Source organism: Osmerus mordax, chromosome 19 (genome assembly GCF_038355195.1).
Source record: "Osmerus mordax isolate fOsmMor3 chromosome 19, fOsmMor3.pri, whole genome shotgun sequence".
Taxonomy (NCBI): domain Eukaryota; kingdom Metazoa; phylum Chordata; class Actinopteri; order Osmeriformes; family Osmeridae; genus Osmerus; species Osmerus mordax.
In genome coordinates, this window is record NC_090068.1 from 1,965,040 (window position 1) to 1,987,373 (window position 22,334).

The 22,334-nt window shown below is 40.3% G+C and overlaps 1 protein-coding gene and 2 long non-coding RNA genes across 3 annotated transcripts in view; 1 reads left to right on the forward strand and 2 right to left on the reverse strand.

The window, feature by feature from the left end:
• The window catches only part of tmem132e (transmembrane protein 132E), a 52,861-nt gene extending 41,998 nt beyond the window's left edge, over positions 1-10,863 (forward strand). The window contains exons 7-9 of the mRNA XM_067257297.1: positions 2,321-2,600; positions 4,652-4,846; positions 9,710-10,863. Coding sequence (XP_067113398.1) covers positions 2,321-2,600; positions 4,652-4,846; positions 9,710-10,759 — 1,525 coding nt within the window. The 3' untranslated portion in view covers positions 10,760-10,863. The remainder of the gene's footprint in view (positions 1-2,320; positions 2,601-4,651; positions 4,847-9,709) is intronic.
• A 6,612-nt stretch (positions 10,864-17,475) lies between these two features.
• On the reverse strand, positions 17,476-19,035 carry LOC136963464 (uncharacterized). Its single transcript, XR_010878986.1, has 3 exons — positions 18,679-19,035; positions 18,547-18,612; positions 17,476-17,588 (listed from the first exon to the last, which is right to left on the reverse strand). It is a non-coding gene; the product is annotated as an uncharacterized lncRNA (long non-coding RNA).
• A 1,949-nt stretch (positions 19,036-20,984) lies between these two features.
• On the reverse strand, positions 20,985-21,871 carry LOC136962772 (uncharacterized). The gene is made up of 4 exons (XR_010878948.1): positions 21,809-21,871; positions 21,563-21,691; positions 21,259-21,399; positions 20,985-21,102 (listed from the first exon to the last, which is right to left on the reverse strand). It is a non-coding gene; the product is annotated as an uncharacterized lncRNA (long non-coding RNA).
• Between the last annotated feature and the right edge of the window lie 463 nt (positions 21,872-22,334).

Consider the following 22,334-nt stretch of genomic DNA (forward strand, 5'->3'; position numbering starts at 1 on the left):
GTTGTACTGTATTAGTGATAGGTAGTACAATAGTGATAAACTAGTAGTGATATATGGTATTGTAGCAATACTAGGTGATACACTTAGGTCTGGGTATACTAGTAATGAGAACCTATGGTAGTGAGGTGCAACAAGGGTTGCCGTCTTTCACATGTTCTACAGTTCCAAGTGTTTGTTGTACTTACTGTTGATGCTGCCGAGTAAACATTTGTCAGGAGAATCCATCTTTGCTTTTAACTTTTTGATCAACACAATATGCCTGCAAAAAACAACCCCCTTTTCACAATATAATGAGAAAAATGGAGGTGGTATGTTTGTGTGCTCTGCTGGGTCTTGTAATTTCCAGACAATGCATGGTTTTAAGTTATGAAATAAAAATCTCCTTAATTTTACAGAACTTCAGTATGAAGATCATGTGTTAATCCACAAGCTGACAGGTAGTAAACAAATGTTAAGCTTTTAGTCATTAAAACATCTAGACCGTGAGACTGTGAGCTGCATGATGAACTGCGTGTTTCTTCAGATGAAAAAGTCTGGAGACCCTTTTACAGTACTGTGTTTGTTTTGAATGGAAGGAACTGTGCAACATCAGACCACCTTTTTAGCAAACAAGAAGCACTTAGCTAGATGCCTGAATGTCAGAACAGTGTAAAAAAAACATTAGGCCTACATACTGCATGAAATACTTTCTGCCTCTTCATTGAACAACAGGCAGAGCCAAAGCCACACTTTTAATTTTGAAGCATTATTTTTTGGGAAGTTATGTTTCATTACATAACTCCTCTGAGCAGTAGCCCCTTTTCCCCACTCCCTGTCTTGCCATCTCAGTATTCATTGTTTTGTTTAGTTATCTATCTTGTCCATTTCTCTCTGTCTCTCTATTCTTCTCTCTTCCCACTTCCCTTTTCTCAGTTTATTTTTATCTCCATCCGTTCCTTGTTTGCCATCCCTTGTCCGAAATATTTAGACCCAGAAGCTCATCCAGTGACTGGCTCTATTGGACCACATTGTACTTCTGCTACATTGCCGCAGCATTGCTTACTGAATGTGTAATCCAGCATTGTGTTCTTAAACAGGAACAAAGTTAAATCAGGTAGGCCTGGAGAATCAAAGATCCTAATAGGAACAGACAAGCCAGTGCGAAAAAAGAAAAAGAGGAAAATAACATGAAACCACGCATAATATTTCCAGGTACATGGAGGCAAACGCTCCCTGACTTGTGTCTATGACAGCGTGTCATAAAACTCTTTGAGAGGGAAAGTAGCGCCCTCACCTTCCGTGACTCCTAACCCAAGAGACTCACCTCCACACAGCCACAGAGGCCAAGGAGCCTATAAACACAAGAACCAGAAAAACACCTCTTAACCTTACATGCATTAGCATTACCTCAGGATAAGACTGGATGGGGTATGTGTCCACGGGGATGAGAAGGTGTGTGTGTGTGTGTGGGGGGGGGGTGATTGTGAGAGCTTTTAAGGGAACAAACCCAGGGACAGAGCTGCTTAATATTCTGTCCATCTCCAAGACTCAATGGGTGGGATATGCTTTGTCAGTTACTGACAGCCCCTACCGACGGCCCTGAATCTCAAGTTCTTCAATGGATAAGTCAAAGCAAAGATTAATTAGCCAAGGAAGGAAGGAGGGGCTTTATAGCATTTAAGGAAAAGCCGGCAGCTTGTCAGCAGCACTGGCAGGGAAGGAGGATGGGGCTGGGGTGGCATGGGAAGGGCTGTAGGTTTGGCAATGCATGTCTTCTGGTGCAACAGATTGAGCTTGGTCAGATTTCAGTAAACACGTTAGTCACCTGGGGGATGGAGGACGTCCAGGTTTCTTTCCTTGTTCAAAGCTTTTCCGATTACCTGAACACCGGTTTGGAGTAGTTCCTAGCAAAGGGCATGTCACAACAGATACCATCAACAGATGTCTAACATTTGGAACGTCTAGTACACCTACCTTAACCCTAACTCTGTTATCAAGTGATGTGTGATATCAAAGTATGTAATTATAAGAGGCAGTGAAGAAAAAAGGAGGCACTCTTTTGAGAAATGTAAACGTTATATCTACTGTATACAGTGCATCTAAGTTCTAAGTATACAACAACTTGTGCATGTCTGTGCATACAAACAGCTATGCCTTCAAACTTTTTGGAGTTTTAGCAGTCACTTTGATTACTTGACAGATTTATCTACACTACAGCCCGAGGCTGAACAAATTAAACATGTGTATGGAAACAGTTATTACACAATTAATACAGCTTACTTTATTGGCTCTGTATATCACGTTGACAACTACTTTTCTACTTCTCTTCTTTTCCCCTCAGGAGCACCCGGGACAGCGAAACGGAAGATGACGACGATGACAAGCGTGTGAGTCGCGGCTGTACCCTGCAGTTCCAGCGGGCCGTGGTCAAGGTGCTGACCCAGTTCCACACCACCTCCACTGAGGGGACTGACCAGGTTATAACCATGCTGGGGCCCGACTGGCAGGTGGATGTAACGGACCTGGTACAGGACTCCCTGAAGGTGGCCGACCCCCGGATAGCGGAGTTGGTGGACCGCACCGTCCTGGTGGGCTTAGAGCTGGGCTCCACCACTCTGAAGGTAAAACACCTGGGAGTTGCTTTTCTGTTTAAAAGGAAAAATAAGTAAACATTTGAAAATGGACACCCTTGACTACGCTCCTTTTTAATCACAGTTCCTGCATTCATAAACATATGGACATTAAAAAATAAATTTAGGTCATGGTAACATTGATGCGATTTAAGAAATATGATATGCACGGTATTGAGTGTCATCACACATGTCATAATGGAGGTTAGCCTCTCAGATGAGGGCAAGGTAGCTAGCCTTCATACTTTTCCCCAACGGTTTACACTTTCAAAAGAGGAGGAGGAATGAAAGCTACGTTTACACTTGTGATGAAATGATAAATGAGATCTGACTGTTGCTTCTATCCTTGAAGCCACTCATGATGGCTTCATCTGTATAGACATAGGCTCTACACACTATGTGGCAACTTAATCTACCACTGTGCAGTCACTGTGTGACTCTAACTTACATGATTGATGGCTTAGAAAACTCAAAGTATTGAGGACTGAAAGCAATTAAAAGATCTCTAGCTCGTGGAATGTTGTACTGGGCAGAGAGACTGCCGGACTTGCCTGGTCCTAGAACATTTCTCACTTCTGTGCACCCTATTGAGATATTCAGCCCCTTGGACGATTTGAATCATGAATCTTCTCAAACTTAATTATTTCATTAATTTGCTCATTCATGAAAATGAATGAGTTATAGGGACCTTTTTTATTAAATGAATGTCCTGTGGAAGACAATCAGTTAATAGGAGCAGAGTGCTTTAGGCGATTTGATAATTGGCAACCATTTAATCTGATCATCTTGACTTTTGTAGGTGCTCGTTTTTGTAGGGGCTGCCAAAAAAGTACTTTATTTCAATACACACATGCAAAAAGGAAAAGTTTACCAATTAAATGGAAACCAGCAAGGCCATTAACAATTAAAGGAATAGCCTAAAGGTACTTTTTCAGAAAAAAACGTCTCCCACCCTATCCTCCTGGAAAGCAAATGATTGCCTGTGCCTGAAAATATGGCACTATAAAAGGTTTGAGTGCATCCACATGCTTTTTGGTGTGTTTCTTTACATGACACACTACTTTTTCCCCCTCAATTAGTTCACACTCTTATCATTTCCACTTCTCTCTCTCTTTCTGTCTTTATCTTTTTGTCTCTATCTCATCCTGTTAAATATAGAAGCTCCTCGTTTTCTACTAATGGCCTTAAAGAGGATGAAATAATCTAGAAACATAGCGTTCAGGTCCACTAATAGTACTCATCTTTTGACCAAACTGTTATAGGGACAAGGACCAAACCGGAAAATTAACACTATTCAATATTCTTCATAGCCTCCACAAGTCAGAAATCTTTGTTCCAAAGGCTTTTATATGTGTGATTTCCTGATGAGGAAAAAGAAAGGAAGAGATAGAGAAATAGAGAGACGATGAGTGCAAAAGAGAGAGAGGGTGAATAGAGTGAAGTTGTCTGATTCTAAATGGTCTAAGAAAAAGAGGAGAAAGGGAGGTAGAAAATGAACAGGGAGCCATAGAGCTAAAATATTGAGAAATGGAGCGGTTGTGTGTGTGTGGGGGGGTGGTTGGGGATCAGATTTGAATTACCACAAAATATTATTATGGTCTTTGAAGACCGAATGAAAAAGTGTGAGGATGCCGATGCCCACTATGATCAGTTGATTTAGTATTAGCTCTTCCCCAACAGCAATGACGCAGCCAAATTCGGATGAGGACAAGGGCAATATTTAAATAACTAATGATGTACTAAGTCTGTGGGTGAACAAGCAATTGCGGTAATGAGGAAAAAGTCCCCCCAAAAAACACAAAAACTTTTGAAAAGAGGGTGTACAGATCATAACAGGTGCAAAGCTGTGGATGTCTGTAATTACCAAAGAGCTTCTTGTGGGGCAGGGTGGGGAGGGGAATCACATTTTCTCAATCTCTAACACACTCACATTCTGTATAGTCCCTCAAGTAAGCAAGTTTCCTGTGTGACAGATGGACGCGGATACATGCATAAACAAACACGCATATGGTCTGAATGCTCTCTCTCTCCCTCCCTCACAGGTGGAGTCTCCGCTGGCCGTGGAGGCGGTGCTGGGCGAGTCTAGCTTCTCCGTCACCGACGAGAAGGTGTCCATCCTGGAGCTGCGCGTCCATGCCATCTCCAGCCTGGCGCTGGCGCTTCAGCCCAGCCCTGGGAACAGTCACACAATGGTCGCCAAGGCAACTGGCCTGCAAACACTCACCGCACCAAAGCAGGTAAGGGTACACCCGGAGACACTTATCAGGATAAATGGATGTAATAAATGCCTTGCAGGTGTGACTCTGGATGACCAGTATTGGCCTGTCGTTCTACCCTGTTGAGGTGGTTGCTACTGTCACAGCATACGTGCGCAGACCCTCCTATACGCTAACACAAACACACTATTTTGTAATAAGTATTAACACATAGTAATTAGATCCTGTACTGATATGGAAAATTGAGGTTCATGTTGTGTAATTGTAACTTGTTTAACTACATGCTCTTATGGTTCTTGCCTTTGGCACTTATTTGTATGCTTCATGTTTTGGCTACCCGCAATGTTTGTTGTTATGATCAGTGACCTATGCACTTTTGTAAAGCTCTCTCTTGGAAGTCGCTTTGGATAAAAGCGTCTGCTAAATGAATAATTGTAAATGTAATGATATAGAACAAAATACAAAGGGCTATTATTTCTCTTTTTTAACTTTTTATTTATTGCACTGGAAAACAGTTGGTTTGCACTGAGTGAACAGTTGTTTAGCAAGGGCAATCATTTATGACGTTCCTGGGTGGGCACCCGTAAAGTGAGAGTAGTACTGGATGTTTTCTGTATTTTTCCCTGCAGTCAAAAGTTACAATAAGCACTGAGAACAGCCACAAATTCAGAAAATTAGAAAAACATATTTTTTCAGAGCACATGACCAGAAATACTCATGTTACAATGAGGAATAAAAAGTGGTGTGCTCTCAGTTGGGAGTACAAATGTATATTTTTTAAATTGGTGCCCTTTTGAGAACACTTACTTGACCAGTAAGTTGGCAAACGTGACCTAACAAGTGGATTTTCCATCGGGAGTGTGCTTCTGTAGAGAACCTCTGTGAGAAGTCTGGGACACTGCATGACGTCCCTATATGAGACATTGTATCAATCTTAAAATGTTACAAGAGGAAACATCTGTTAGGGAGAAGCAGCTTATGAATTTTTATGTCATCACACACAAACAAGACGAACTGTTGACGCTTGAAGTGCTCATTAGTCCATTTGCCTCATTACCGCAGCACACCCAAACAGCTCTTCACCAATGCGGGACTGGACCAACATTGTCTGATTTATGAAACCCAGCTCCCAGGGAACATCACACACAAACCAGCGAAGAGACATCTTGTTTAATAAGCGGCAGAGAAGCACAGGGTCTCTCTCAGTGGCCGTACTTCGGCGGCGGCAACAAGGGAATTCGGCTTTTGTAATCCACCCGAAATAATTAATTGGCTGCAGTGTTCCACCTTCACAGGGAGGCGTGATCTCATTGTGTGACTGAAGAATGTTGGTGTGGCTGTGGAAGTGTCTGCCCTATGTTTATTCCCCACCAGCAAGCTTGACAGTCACTGCCCAATACTCCATAGGGGAGCTTGCTTTGTTCCAGCTCTCTGCGCCTCAATCCAAAATCCAAAATGGCAACCAGAACCGAGGTTCAGTCAGAATAAGCTGGCATTAAATTACAATTTATCTAGCCTTCCTGTGCCTGGCCACCTTAAAATTTAATTTAGGTAATGTATTGTCTTTAGTGCTCTTCGAGGCCTGGGCCGTAAAAGGCGGCCAATCCACCGGTCGGGCGCGACTCTGAGGGGTGATCAGGCTATTTCACAGCATTTGATTCTGTTTCACAGGAAAAACCTCCACCTCCGTCTGCAGAATGTTCCCCTCACTCTATAAACAAATGAAAGCCATAAACCACGAACGGAGGACAATGGACAAGCAAGGTCTCTTTGTATCAGGCAGTCCGTCCATATCGTTTTTTATAGGGTGTTCGCATTTGATTAATTGATGTTGCTTTCGGTCATGCCTGATCATCCAGCCGGCTGTGTGGTTGAGCAGAAATGCGTAGAACAAAAACTTTTCTTCATCTGCAAGGACACAATGGTTGCCTGAATCCTTACTTTCATGAGTCGGCAATCCTCGAACTTAAGAGTTGAATTGCATTTTACTGTTGTTTACTGTAGTTTTTTTTCTACAGGTACACTCTTGCACTCTTGTGGGGAGTTTCATGTTGTTCAATTGTAACTTGTTTAACTGCATGCTCTTATGGTTCTTCCCTATGGCACTTATTTGGTTTTCCACAATGTAGGCTTCATATTTTGGCTGCTCGCAATGTTTGGGGCTATCTCGTTGTTATGATCAGTGACCTATGCTGTTTTGTAAAGCTCTCTCTTGGAAGTCGCTTTGGATAAAACCGTCTGCTAAATGCATAAATGTAAATGTAAGAGTGATTTCCGTAAATCTGTTCCTCGGACAGAAAAGTTAGCCCAGTTATTCCCCACCTATTCCCTTTCCAATGTCCTGACACACCTTGTGGGTGTGGTGGAGGGGTTAGATGTGAGCACCAGTGTACTAATTTGGTTCCAAAGAGATAGGGGGCTAGATTCACTGCATTATTTAAAGCGTCTATATCAAAAGATTTCCTTCATCTTGAGAAGTGGAGATGATTGAGGCCCGGCCTTCAACATGAATGTCATAGCAACCTTGAAGTTTACTTCCCTCCCTCCCAGCCATCCATTTGTTTAAGGGGGCCGTTCTGGACAGAATTGAGTTCATTACTGTACTGTACTTTTCCCCCCAGAATGTAAAACCACATTTCTGTTTAAGACATTTCATAAGTATCTTTATTGTTTTTCATACAGTATATTTGTTGTATCCCACCCCCCTCTTTCCAGTCATTTTAACAGGCTCAAGCTGTTGTTTCAGCAGGTAGTCTAAAAATTGTCAAAAAGCAGGCTTCTTACAGTATGGCCATTACACAGTCACAAGCATTGCCATTACTGTGAAGGCCAGACAAAGTTGTCAGCAAGCTGTCATGCTGGTCATGCAGCTCAGCTTGTTTGTTTGTTTGTTTGTTGTTGCCTGCAGGATAACAGCCTACCCCCTTCCCTCTGTCTTTCTTACACTTTGTGTATTTGTGTGCATGTGAGTGTGTGTGCAAAAGCCAAGGCATGTATTATGCCGATGTTAAAAAAAAGGGATTGGAGGGAGCTGGAGATGACTTCAAAGAATGAATTTGGCACAGATACTTGCATCATACAGAGGATCATGAAACACTTGTTAGCGCCGTTAAAATATCCTTAGGAGAAATCAAACAAATGTAGTCATTTTTGGAAAATGCGACTTAGGTTCTAGGTCTTACTGTCTATATATCCACACATATCCATATACAGTTAGGTCCATAAGTATTTGGACATTGACACAATTTTCATCATTTTGGCTCTGTATACCACCACAATGGATTTGAAATTAAACAATCAAGATGTGCTTTAAGTGCAGACTTTCAGCTTTAATTTCAGGGTATTTACATCCAAATCAGGTGAACGGTGTAGGAATTACAACACATTTTATATGTGCCCCCCCTTTTTAAGGGACCAAAAATAATTGGACAAACTAACATAATCATCAATCTAATTGTCACTTAATACTTGGTTGCAAATCCTTTGCAGTCAATGACAGCCTGAAGTCTTGAACCCATAGACATCACCAGACGCTGGGTTTCGTCCCTGGTGATGCTCTGCCAGGCCTCTACTGCAACTGTCTTCAGTTCCTGCTTGTTCTTGGGGCATTTTCCCTTCAGTTTTGTCTTTAGCAAGTGAAATGCATGCTCAATTGGATTTAGGTCAGGTGATTGACTTGGCCATTGCAGAACATTCCACTTCTTTGCCTTAAAAAGCTCTTTGGTTGCTTTCGCAGTATGCTTCGAGTCATTGTCCATCTGCACTGTGAAGCACCGTCCTATGAGTTCTGAAGCATTTGGCTGAATCTGAGCAGATAATATTGCCCGAAACACTTCAGAATTCATCCTACTGCTTTTGTCAGCAGTCACATCATCGATAAATACAAGGGAACCAGTTCCATTGGCAGCCATACATGCCCACGCCATAACACTACCTCCACCATGCTTCACTGATGAGGTGGTATGCTTTGGATCATGAGCAGTTCCTTCCCTTCTCATACTCTTCTCTTCCCATCATCTTCACTCTTTTAGATGTTTTTTGGCAAACTCTAATCTGGTCTTCCTGTTTTTGAGACTCACCAATGGTTAACATCTTGTGGTGAACCCTCTGTATTTACTCTGGTGAAGTCTTCTCTTAATTGTTGACTTTGACACAGATACGCCTACCTCCTGGAGAGTGTTCTTGATCTGGCCAACTGTTGTGAAGGGGTTTTTCTTCACCAGGGAAAGAATTCTTCTGTCATCCACCACAGTTGTTTTCCGTGGTCTTCCGGGTCTTTTGGTGTTGCTGAGCTCACCAGTGGGTTCTTTCTTTTTAAGAATGTACCAAACAGTTGATTTGGCCACACCTAATGTTTTTGCTATCTCTCTGATAGGTTTGTTTTGATTTTTCAGCCTAACGATGGCTTGCTTCACTGATGGTGACAGCTCTTTGGACTTCATATTGAGAGTTGACAGCAACAGATTCCAAACACAAATACCATACTTGAAATGAACTCCAGACCTTTTATCTGCTCCTTGTCAATGAAATAACGAACTCCCTTTATGAGGGAATAACATACACCTGGCCATGGAACAGCTGAGCAGCCAATTGTCCAATTACTTTTGGTCCCTTAAAAGGGGGGGGGCCACATATAAAATGTATTGTAATTCCTACACCGTTCACCTTATTTGGATGTACATACCCTGAAATTAAAGCTGAAAGTCTGCACTTAAAGCACATCTTGATTGTTTCATTTCAAATCCATTGTGGTGGTATACAGAGCCAAAATGATGAAAATTGTGTCAATGTCCAAATACTTATGGACCTAACTGTAACTAATATTCTGATACCTCAGTAACCCTATCTTTACTAATTATGTACATGTTTTCCTTATGTTTTCAGGAGTCCAGCTTGTCCATCTGGCTGTACTACAGTGACAGCACTGCCTCCCCTCTGACCTTGTTCGACCCCAAGGACTACAACCTGAACGCCTCCACACAGGACGACAAGGTGGTTAGTGTTTCCCAGGAGCCCCAACAGCGCTGGCCTGTGGTGGTGGCCGAGGGAGAGGGGTCTGGGGAGATGGTGCGTGTGGAGATGACCATCTGTGAGATGTGCCAAAAGACCAAGCGCAAGAGCGTCATCGCTGCCGCCCCGGTGTATGTCAAAGTCCGCTTTGGCCCTGAGGAAGACTCAGAGGAAGAGACCGAGACGGAGCCAACTCCTGTCACCAGGCGGCCGCTGGTTGTTGATTCCAACGTCGGTGGTGGAGGCTTTGAGCAGCCGGCAAGCGTGCCCATAGACTACACCAACTTCCCCACCATCAGCAACCAGGAAAGGCCCACAGAGGGGGAGGAGGAGGAGGATGACGACTTCATCCACTCGCCTCGCAGTATGACGGACTTGGAGATCGGTATGTACGCCCTCCTTGGGGTGTTTTGCTTGGCCATTCTGGTGTTCCTCATCAACTGCATTGTGTTCGTCTTAAAATACCGCCACAAGAGGATCCCCCCAGAGGGCCAGGCCAACATGGATCACTCCCACCACTGGGTGTTTCTGGGTAACGGACAGCCACTGAGAGCCCAGAGTGACCTTTCACCCCAGCAGGTGGAGAGCCCGAGTAATGCTCTTGAGGGAGTACAGACTTGTTGTCACGCTGACCACCACAGCAGTGGCAGCTCCCAGACCAGTGTTCAGAGCCAGGTGCATGGCCGGGGCGACGGCAGCTCTGGGGGCTCCACGAAGGAGCACGGAGAAGAGGCAAACTCGCCCACTTCCAAGCGCAAGAGGGTGAAGTTCACCACATTTACAACTCTCCCCACGGAAGACATGCCCTACAACTCCATCCCCATAACAGACGAAGAGAACATTCAGTGGGTGTGCCAGGACATGGGTTTCCAAGACCCAGAGGAACTGCACGATTACATGCGCAGAATAAAAGAAATAGCCTGAAGGGGGCGCCCTGTGGTATCCCTCAGCGCTTTCTAAAAAGACTTATCCTTTCTATTTTTCACTTTAGAGGAAGATAACTTTTCACAAACAAACCAAGGCCAACTTTTGGGTTCATTTTTCTTTCATTCTTTGCACAGTGCTGTTTCCTGTAAACCTTTTGAAATAAACTTGTGGAAAGCCAAAGACTGGACTAGAGGATTTAAATCGCTAGCAAAAATGGCTTTGTATGCATGTCCCTTCCATGCCGGGAGGGGAGTGAACTCTCAATGGGAAGTACAAGTAAGCAAGCACTACTACTGCAGATGGATTCCAGCTTTCCCATTAGGGGGCTTAGTTGCAAGCCTGATATAGAAAGGAGTGTTTTCAGTGTGGTGGGTTGGGTATTGGCTATGTGTTTGTTGGTTATCAAATCTTCAAGTACTTTCCCCAACAAAGAGGCCTTTGATATGCAGATTAACATTTCAAAGAAACACTGGTGAGAACCATGGTTTTATCATAGACAACATGATGGACACACAATTGTCAAAGACTCTCATTAAGAACCATGTCATGTTTGGGATTCATTTTGTATTTTCTTTTTGGCCAGACTAGGGAAACATTCTTTGATGGCAAAATCTTCATCGTGGTTCCTCTTGGTGCACTACATTCTATAATTTTCATTCAAGGTCAACAGAAAATGTTGCTACATTTCTCATGTAGTCAAAGTCAGTACCCTACAACTGGTTCAGACTTGTCCTGATCAAGTCTAATGCCTTATAGATTGGATTTTACTGGTCACTACTAAATACCATGCAAACACTTTGATTAGTGGCAGTGCAGAGGGAAACCATTCAAAAATGATCAAACTGGTCAAAGGTCAAGTTACATCAAAAGAAGACAAGAGTTTGTATATTGTGAAGTTTGAAGATCTCTAACATTCGTTGCATGAAAGGAGATACCGCGGCACAATCAGCTATTTTATTTCCAAATTTGTAAGTGTTTGTATTGTAATTCTTATCTAATCAAACATAGACAATACTAAAGGATATATGTTATCATGCATTTCATGCATGCAGTGTCAGACCTGCCCTAACACCCTTCCTATTATGTACATACCGTGTCAAGCTGACGCTCACTTAAAACTCCAGTTATTCACACTGCTACGGTGGGGGAAAAGCTGGTGAGTATAGGGATGTTGCCAGCTGTATTTATAGAGTTCCTTTGCAGTTTTTACTAATACTGTCCCATTGTACACCAAGACCTGATGAATAAAACATAAAAAGCAAAGGAACTCTCTTCCCACCAGTAAGACTACCCCTCCATTCATTTCCATTCCTTTGTTTCATCGTCACCCCAATGTCGTCATGTTTTTGATCACGCACCATTTATTTTACATGAAGTCACTTTTAAATGTGTTTTCCCCCCCCCCAATTAAGTCAAATAAACATGATATTTTAATTCAACATAGCCGTAGCTGTTGGCCTGATAGATACGTGGTTGATAAGACCAGAGGCTGCATTGTATAGTAACTGGTTTAAACCATTACAGATAGCCGTACAAATGTGAATGCCATTGTAATGGAGGTGTGACCATGCAAACGTTTTACGTTTCTCAGGACTAGTTTGTTAAAAAAAAAAGGATAATGATACGAGTTTTGGTTAGTGAAGCTGCACAAATTAAAAGTATTACAAAGAGGCTTAAAGCAAACTGATGCCATTTGTAGTTGAGGGTGTGTAGAACAGTTCATTAGTGTGTTGTGTTTATAAAGCACTGAACAAAGACAATTCTTCTAAGGTTTTGCTCTACTCTTTTCAAGAGTGAATAATAACATCCAGGATGAAAATTACAATTCCCTTTTGTTTTTATACTACATGGGCTTGGATTTAATTGTTTTGGTAACAAAGGTTATGTCCAAACAGTATCTTACATACCTGGCATTTAGTTTCTTTCATCTCATTATGAAATTGATTTACTGCACACCATGTATGCATTTTTATTTTATACAGTAACTATACCCCATTAGACTGTTGTCAAATATTTATGGACACAATCTTGAAAATCATAAACGGGACAATCCAAGCCCTCACTTCAATCTTTATATTACAATAGGATGGAGGTTATTAACAGTTCTGACAAATATTTTCTTTAAGACCCAAAGTTTAAACTCACATTTCAACTAATGGTGTCTCAGGATGAATGTATGATTCTCAACTGTACTTTGATCATCAAATGGGTATTTCTTCTGTTGTACAATAGGTACTACCGTGGTCCACTTAAATTGGTGCCACTGCTTAACAGTAGTGGGTGGAGTTTCTAATAGCAGCATTTTATGATATTTGTGTGATATATGGACTATCCAAGTTGATTTTGTCTTTCAAAATATCACTCATAACCATGTCTTCAAAACATTTTATGGATCGCATATGGATTTTGTATACTTTTCCTCCCTCATGTATATATATGTAAATGCATTTTTTGTAATGTGACTTGGTGAAGGTGTGCATACTTGACATTCTGTGTTTTCTTCAAGCTGCTACTAGAGACTTGACCTCCTCACAACATGTTGTTGAATACTTTAAAATGTACCCCTATGAAGGCCAGCAGAAAAGCTGGACTTGTTGGCTGTGCAAGGCTGCCACTACACTGATGATAATATGTTCATGTACAGAGCACTGTTCAATTTCCTGTATTCTCCTGAAAAAAGCAAAACGCTTGTATTTCCCTATCCCTTACATGTAAAGTACTAAAGATAAAATACAATACATCAACTATTTGTCTTTTCCACTCATCATTTTGCTCTAAAATTCACTGTTTGGATTGACAGGAATGCATCATGTCGCAAACTCAACAAACAAATAATGATTTGAAATGGTTGTGCAATTAAACCTAATATTTGTGTTGTCAGAAGATCAAAATATGGTTGTTTTTCAATCAATTCTGTGACCCAACACTTGGGTAGCAATAGCAATGCTTCTACTGTAAATAATTGATTTAAAACAAAAAGCAGCAGTTCAAGCAATTGTGTAATTTATCAATAAATGTGTATATCTGGTATAGTACTGTCAATGTAAAGTGTGTTGTCAGTTGAGGAACAACTACAGTTGAAGCTTTGAGTGGGGAACACACACTTCTTCTCTGTACTTCAGCTAAAGTCGATACATGAGCTTAACACGGACCAGGGAACAACTTTACTTTGAGGGTGAATGTTCTGTCCACTTCTGGATTCCAGAATCAGCTATAAAGCCTGCTGTCATAAACCTTGAGGTGGTGTATAAGTCCTGCAACTGTTTCTGTGGGCTCATTGACCTTAAACCTTCAAGGTAATTTTGAGATTTATTGGTACCAGTGAAGCCAAAAACAGAGTACAATGTTTTTCCAATGGATCATGAAGTGAATTGAGCTGATAGTGGCTCAATATAGTGAATTTGCTAAAGTAACATTGACATTAAATATACATTAAGTGGTGGTGATGTAGTGTCTGTACTAGATGTTTCAAAACCGGACTTTTGGAGAGAATGGATGTCACTACTGTTAATGCAATCATTCAATACTGTCCTGTGAAATGGCCAAATGAATGGTAAGCAGATGTATGTCTTTCGAAGGAAATAGTTCATTTATACACAAAACGTATTTGGCACACAGTCAGGTGAATCAGCAACAGAACAGTGCATAGCATCTTGGAATACTGGCAGCATATTCAAACACAATTATGGTCAAATCAACATCATGTCCTCTAGAACCATGAAAATAATGTACAAACTTGCTTGACATGGATAAATAACTAAGTTATATTTAATTCACCATAAGAGGTAGGATAAGTAGACGGTATGACAAGATAAGTAATGATTCTTAAAAACAAAAGAATATGCAATCAAATTTAGAAAGAGCTATTCTTGACTATATCTACTTTGTTTCGAAGTGAATGAATAAAGAATTTGAGGAAATGTTTGCCCCATTTTCTCTGCTCTCCAAATGCAATTATTTGATCAAAAAAGGTTTGTATATACTTGAATCGATAAACTGAGCACCGTAAATGAAACTGGTTGGCAGAAATAAAAAGTAATTTCTGAGGCACAATATTATACAGCATGTATATTAAATCCAAACTGTTTAGAAAACAACATGCTAATGTATAGTTTGGTAGCAATACTAGGACTGGATTTCCAACACTCAACTAACAGAATCCTACTCCATTTACTCTCTTACCCTGTGCATTCATTAACATCAAGGTTCATGTCTAACATGAACTTGTTAACACATTAATGAATAATTAACGATAGGTAGCTATTGCTCAGTTTCCTCAAAACGAGCAAAGGGTTAAAATAATCACTCTCTTGACTGCCAAAAATATTGGCCATTCCAAATAAATGCATTTACATATGCACACAGACTGTATAAATAATCAAATTAATCTGCTTATCCATTTGAATGTTAGGCTGAATATATAAGAACAACCACAAAATAATGGAAATATCAGACAAAGAGTCTGGAGCAGTTAGGGAAAGGTTATTTCTGTTAACATGGTTGAGTACCTTTACCTTGCTGATGTGACAGGTAGAAAAGGGCTCTCAGTCCCACCTATGGGAAATCAAACCTATGCCAGAATGTAGTTTGATTTGCAGGGAAGGTTAAATTGCCACTGCATTGCAGTAGGATTATGTAATGAGCATTACTGTAAATACAGACTTATGATCAAAAAAACTGCTGGAACTAGCTCATACCATATGTACACAGCCAAGTGTACATAATCAGTCAGAATAATAAAGCTAATTGATAAATGCAGCAATATACGTTTTAACTGTTGCTCATAAACAGATTTGAACAGAGTGTGTGTGGGGGGGGGGGGTATTTGTGTTATGTAGTAGAGCTGAAAGCATTGAATGTTACATTTTTTATGTTATTTTGTGAGAAGAAAATTGAATCATTCAATCAAGTCATGACATTTACCTAAGTAGTATCTACCATGAAATTAAGTTATTAAGGGTAAACTCCAACTGTGGTATGTAGCGGACGGTGATGAAGAGCTTTTGATGTAGATGTACAGATGTGTGCATATCTTCTCATAATTGAAGCACAAAGACCAGATTGTGATGTATAAGGCTTTGTCTCCACCCGAGGTGGGAGTGGAGGATTGCTAGGAAATGTTTGAGGGTCATCTTTAAATAGACTTTTCAAAAGTATTGTCCCTCTCCTTCATAAATGCAATATATATATAGTATATACTATATGTATATACACATAACATTCTTACATTCTGTTCATTGAACAGACACTTATCCAAAAGTAATCAAATAGTGAGTATTGAAAAGTAGAGCAAAAGATCAAGGATAAGACGTGCATAGTTCTACAGTAAGCCTATAGTTTTGAACCAGAGTCAAGGGATAAAGTCTGTATTTACTAGCCACATCGCAATATCATGTGTGACCTTTTGCAAGTCTACCAGTGACAAACAATCACAGACAGGTGTTTGTACATTTATTTCAGGTAAACTATTGCATGAGTCAGACCCCCTGAAGCAGCAAATATAACTGATCCCCTGATTATGTTTTAACATTCCTTGCCTCTATTGCCAAACATATTTCACATATCGTTCATCAAAATACTTTTAGTTTCCTGTTGGAGACTGTTATTGTTAAGTATCATGCTACTTCCAAAACTGAATTTATTAATAATTTACCTCAATAGATTCAGCATGTGTGCCTTGGGGAATAGGTTGGAAAAACACCAATTCACAAGCCAGTAGTGAATAAAAATAGAATGGCTGTCACATCAAGCAGCAAGCATCATCTTTCAACACAGTTATCCTAATTCTAATTTACGTTGTGAGTTATGTGTTCATCTGTAATTTTGACACCCTGAGACATATTTGTTGAAAGACCACAATATGAAACACCATATGCTGTCTTGATTCAAGCAAGTTTTGGTGTCCGTCTGGAATGTGCCAACTTTCTAAACGGCTCTTGCCGTATGTTCCGAGGATGAGCACTGTTAGAATTCAAGTCAAACAACCTTCTGTCATGGCTTCTGTGGTGAAAATTGTGTCCAGCCAAGCATTATCACTGCTGAAGAAACCTCAAAATTCTAGCCTTTTAATTAAAGTTTGTAGTTTAGAAACATTCAGTAAGAGGCTACATGAGATACAGGAGCCGAGTGCACCAGTTAGACTTAAGCCCTTTATGTGCTGCACCTGGGTGTACATTTTACGTCTAGTGGGGAGCAAGCGTAAATTGGAAAATCGGACTAATCCAGCTAACAAAATGACGTCCCCAGGACGTCCCCGAATGTTATCAGGACGTCGCAAGGGAACGTCCCCATGACGTCTTTTTGTAGGGTCCCCTGAAGGTCCCGGGGACGTCGCAGACAAACGTCCCCAGGACGTCCATGTAACGTCCTCATAACATTTAGGGGACGTTCAGGGGACGTTTGTCTGCGACGTCATGGGGATGTTCCTTTGCGACGTCCTGATAACTTTCGCATACCAAATGCAGAATCAATTTCTCAACCTTAATTTATAGTCTCATTTATGCATATAATGGATATGTATTGTATACAAAGTATACAATGCATATTCGCCTATAGTGCAAAACTAGACTGAATGTGTTCACTTAAACTCAACAATGTAATTTAACTTCTTTATTTTTAAAAATCAACTTGTTTAACAGGCTGCTGCTAAGTATTGTAACTTATTATGTGTATGCTTATAGAACAAAAAACACGATTTACAGTATAAACAAACACTTTATTCAAATGCATTTTAAAAGCCTGAATTAATTTTCTTATATTTTAATTGTGTCAACCCCTCCTCATCCTCTTCCTCCTCGTCCTCCACCAGTACGTCCGGAATCAACACCTGCAACATGAATTAGCTACAGTTAGACAGCAGATCAAATGCAAAGAACATTAAGTGGAAGTGTATTGTATCCATATGCTCCTGGAGTTATTTTTAGGACCGTAACAAGTGAAACGGAAAGCTTCCCTGACCTTCAGTATCCAGATATTTACAATCATGTAGCTAGTGCTAATCAACTTTCCTTAATCTACTCATCGTGAACATTTGTCCGACGTAGCAACGTAGTATGTCATTATGATACTTTTCTTGCAAAACGTCTTGGTTTATTGTAGCTATAGTCTAGAGCTAACTGTCCAAAAGTAGCTTGCTACTCTACAGTAGAGCTAATGCTACTTGACTAGCAGGAGCTGTGGCCTTCACCTGTCCAAAAGTAGCTTCAGCTGTTTTGTATTTTCTGTATCCATAAAGAGACGACACCACTAGTGTGTAGGCATCCGATTTAGAGCTTGTCCGACTTAGCAAGAGTAACTAGAGATCATGCGCGTCTGAGTCCGTAACCAGGACAACAATGACGCTAAGTGGCAATGACAGCCAACTGTCATTATGATAGCTACTTTTTTTTTCTTGGTTCATTGTAGCTCTAGTCTAACTGTCCAAAAGTAGCTTGCTACTCTAGAGCTACTTGACTAGCTAGAGCTGTAGCCTTCACCTGTCCAAAAGTAGCTTCAGCTGTTTTGTATTTTCTGTATCCTTAAAGAGACGACACCACTAGTGTGTAGGCATCCGATTTAGAGCTAGCTAGTGCTATCGATAACATTGTTAGCTACAGTACTGTACTGTACAAATTAAGACGATACAGTACTGTACGACGTCTCAATTTAGCCAAATTAGAAAACCAGTGCCAACTCAAATTGGCTAGAAATTAATATACATTTATTTTCGATATGTCTATTTCACGTTGGATAAACATACAAATACATAGATAGCAGAGCTAAAGTTCTTATTAAAACATATTTACCTCAAATTCTGTCCTTCGGGTGGCCCACCTTCACAGGAGTGCGCTAAATTACTCTAAACTAGCCAACTACACAAAAATACACTATTAAAAACACAATAACAACACTAAAACTTAAGTTGAAGATATATTTACACGAATTGATTATCACACGGTATTATAGCTATAAATGAAGGATGCGGGATCAAAAAGTTTTGCTGTCTCTCAACGACTTCTTCACTCAACAACAGGGTTCACGTCACGAGCGGTGACGTCCGCGAGAGATGTGCTGTAATAGGCTATATGGAACATTTCTAGAGACGCAGCTGGTGCTTGGATAGGCTGGATCCAGCTTAGATGTTTTGTTTCAGTGATGGTACATCACCAAATTATTTATTACTAATGTATTACTTCGCTCAAATGCAAGTTATTGGTACCATACATAAACAATTGATTTAATACTGTACAGTTTCCACAGTGACAGTAGGCTATAGCTCGAGCAAGTCACATCACAGAATGACACACAAACGAAAATATCCGTTCGTGGGGACGTTCCTGGAACGTCCCTGGTTGGAACGTCCTTTCGAACCGAAAGTTTAAAAATAAATGTCTATAACTGACTAAATTGTGACCTTTTAGGAACTTGAATAACGTCCTAAGGATAACGTCACGGTATAACCTATAGGGGACGAAAAAGGAACGTCACCGAACGTCCCCAGGACGTCCCTTGTTAGCTGGATATATCCATGGTAATTATAATGTACAACAGTTTGATCGCACGTGCAGCGCGTCTTGTTTATAGGCAACATATGGAGAGGGCATTAAGGCGAGAAAAAGTCGTCCGTGAGCGCACAAATCCACTGTTAATTTTATTGGTGATCTATTTCCAAGCTGATTGTTTCTGTTTGTTTGTTTGTTTGTTTGTGTTGATATTATTACATTTCCCCGTGAGCACGCTTCTATTCTGAGTAAACAACTCTAGAGGTTTTCTAATTTCTCTATCAGTAAAATGTATTTTCCTTTTCTTTTTTTTCTTTTTTAAATCATGGCTTGTTTTGAAGGGAGATAGGTTAGCTAAGTGGCTCTTAAATGTGTTTCTTGGCAACGATCGACGCTTTCGCATTTTCACAAGGACGCGCATCTTAAAACCAGGCGTAGCTACGACCGTGGCCTGTCAAGCTTAGTGCACTCGGTGTAAATTCAAATCACAAAGTCGGACGTAGCTAAGACCGACGTTTGAGGGTCATCTTTAAATAGACTTTTCAAAAGTACTGTCCCTCTCCTTCATAACTGCTATATATATATAGTATATACTGACGTAGGAGTTAAGACCAACTTTTTTACGCCCTGTTTCTTATATACTAGTGTAATAATTGGACCAATACGTTGTTCCTATTGGTCCAGAAGACGTTCTCAAAAGTTAATAAATCCGTTTATATACCTCCTGACAGTTCGCAGAGGTAAATAAACGTTTTTACGTAAGCATCTGCTCGGCAACAAAGTAGCCTAAAAAACTAAAACAACCAAATATGGTTTTTGCACAGGTCCGCAAACTATGGAGGACCAAATCTGCCATATTTAGAAATGAATGAATGAATAAATAAATGTCCACACCCATGCATTTAGACAGAAATAAATGAATACATGTATTAATTAATGCACAATTGTCAATCAATAGTTACTTATAATTTACATGTATTTATGTATTTATTTGTGTATTCACTATTTATTCATTTATTTATTTATTCATTCATTCATATATTTATGTATTTGTTTGTGTATTCATTTATTTATTCATTTATTCATTCATTTATTCATTCATTCATTCCTGTATTTCTTCATCTCAATATGTTAATGAGATGTGTCAAAAAAAATAGGTAGGCGGCATTTGACACACCATTGGCTAATCGTTTTCAACGCGTTGTATTCGATTATGTTAGCCTTACATCCATCCTTGCTGTCATGGACAACATAAAAAGGGCAATTGCCAGAGACTTGGCCAGGCTGGCCGATCTCGTTGAAAACGAAAATGTATGTCCCGACTTCCTACTGTTCCGTGTAGAGGCTATAATGGCAAATATAGGACTTGTAGCTGCTGAAATGGACACAGAGTTAGACCCACTTGTTCTTGAAAACTTGGAACGCGTTGCACACAAAATAGTGTGACAAGTGACAACACTAGCAGGATCGCGGGACGACCTTTATATCCTTTGCCCATCAGTGCCCTTGAGTCATACCTACTATCGGGGTTAACAGCTGTTGACATTGCTCGATTGTTTGGAGTTAGCGAAAGAACAATACGAACATATACGAATCTTAAATTAAGTAAAGGTACAAAAGTTTAACAATTCCTAAGAACTAAACAATCTAAGAATAAAACAATTTAAATATAAAATAAAATCTATATAAAAATAAGAAATTCAAAACTCTGTTATATCATGCATCTAAACATTAAAGCATACCATTCTCTATGTAGTCACGGAGGAAGCTGGTGATCCGGCAGAGATCTTCCAGAGAGACATCCTCGTCACAATCTTCAGTGTCTTTCAGTGAGGGCCAGGTTTTTTTTTCTAGAATCATCTTGAAAAAGATGTCCATATTACTACACTAGACCAGGCCAGACTATGACCATAAATATTCAACATAAAATCTAATACTAGAGCTGTGATGAAAGTAAAATAATCCTCACTTAGTATACTTAGACAAAAGTCCTAAAATGAAGGGAGGTACACATACCATTGGAGTGCTCAGTGTAACGGAGCTTCTGGGGAAAAGCAGGGGAATGGTGTCTCTCCTCTCTGTTAGCAGAGGCCAGACGAGAGTTTCTTTCAAACCAGACCACAGTTGCTTTAATTGTTTGACAGTTCTTCCAAAGACCTGTCAAATACATATAAACTAGGGATTAACTATGGTTCGAACAAATAGTTCCAGTGAATAAAAATTGTAGTTTTGGTAGAAATGTCAATCTCTAATAAGAACTTTTACTTAATTACAACTGCAGGTACTTATTAGTGCCACTGTGAATGAAGATTAGACTCACAGCATAGAGGAGCATCTTTTCCATGAGCCATTTCCTGTTATATTGGGTCACTCCTGGCAGATCCCAGGATACAGCCAATTTTGTAATAGTGGTCTTCTCCTGTTCTGTCAGGAAAGCAGTGCCTTCCAACTTAAGGTCCACAATGAAGAAAAATAACTTAGTCAACAGAACTCACATGTACTAGCAAATGTAGCAATACATTTTTTCAAAACACCCTAGGCCCTAGGGTATGGCTTATGAATTCACCAGTTGAATGGCCTCTCGGACATCAGTGTCAGCACAGTCCTTGATGTCTATTGTGGATGTTTCTGGTGATACTCCAAACAACACATGTATAATTTCAGGACTCAATCCAGTGAGACATGGTCCACCGTGGAGGAACGAGTGGCCTATCATGCGTCCCGCCACAACAAAGAGGTCACTCTCTAAAAGGAACGAAGATGATGATGGGACTAGATGATCTTCTTCACCTTCAAACAGCAGTGTACCTCCAGGAACTTAGAGAAAAAGTATATTTGAGAAAAAGTTATGTAGAAATATTAGAAAATATCTAATAAAGGATAAGTGTGTGAGGACTGTATTTCAAACATTCACCAAGATTTAGTTGAAATCCATGCTGAAGTTTGGACATTATAGTTGTGAGGAAATGTCTTGTCACTCCTTCGCCCACAGCAGGATCACCTATCAACATTGCACGAACAATTCAAACCCCATTGTTTATTTATCAAACAGGCACATTTTATTCAGAGAATCAAAACTGTAGACTTTACCA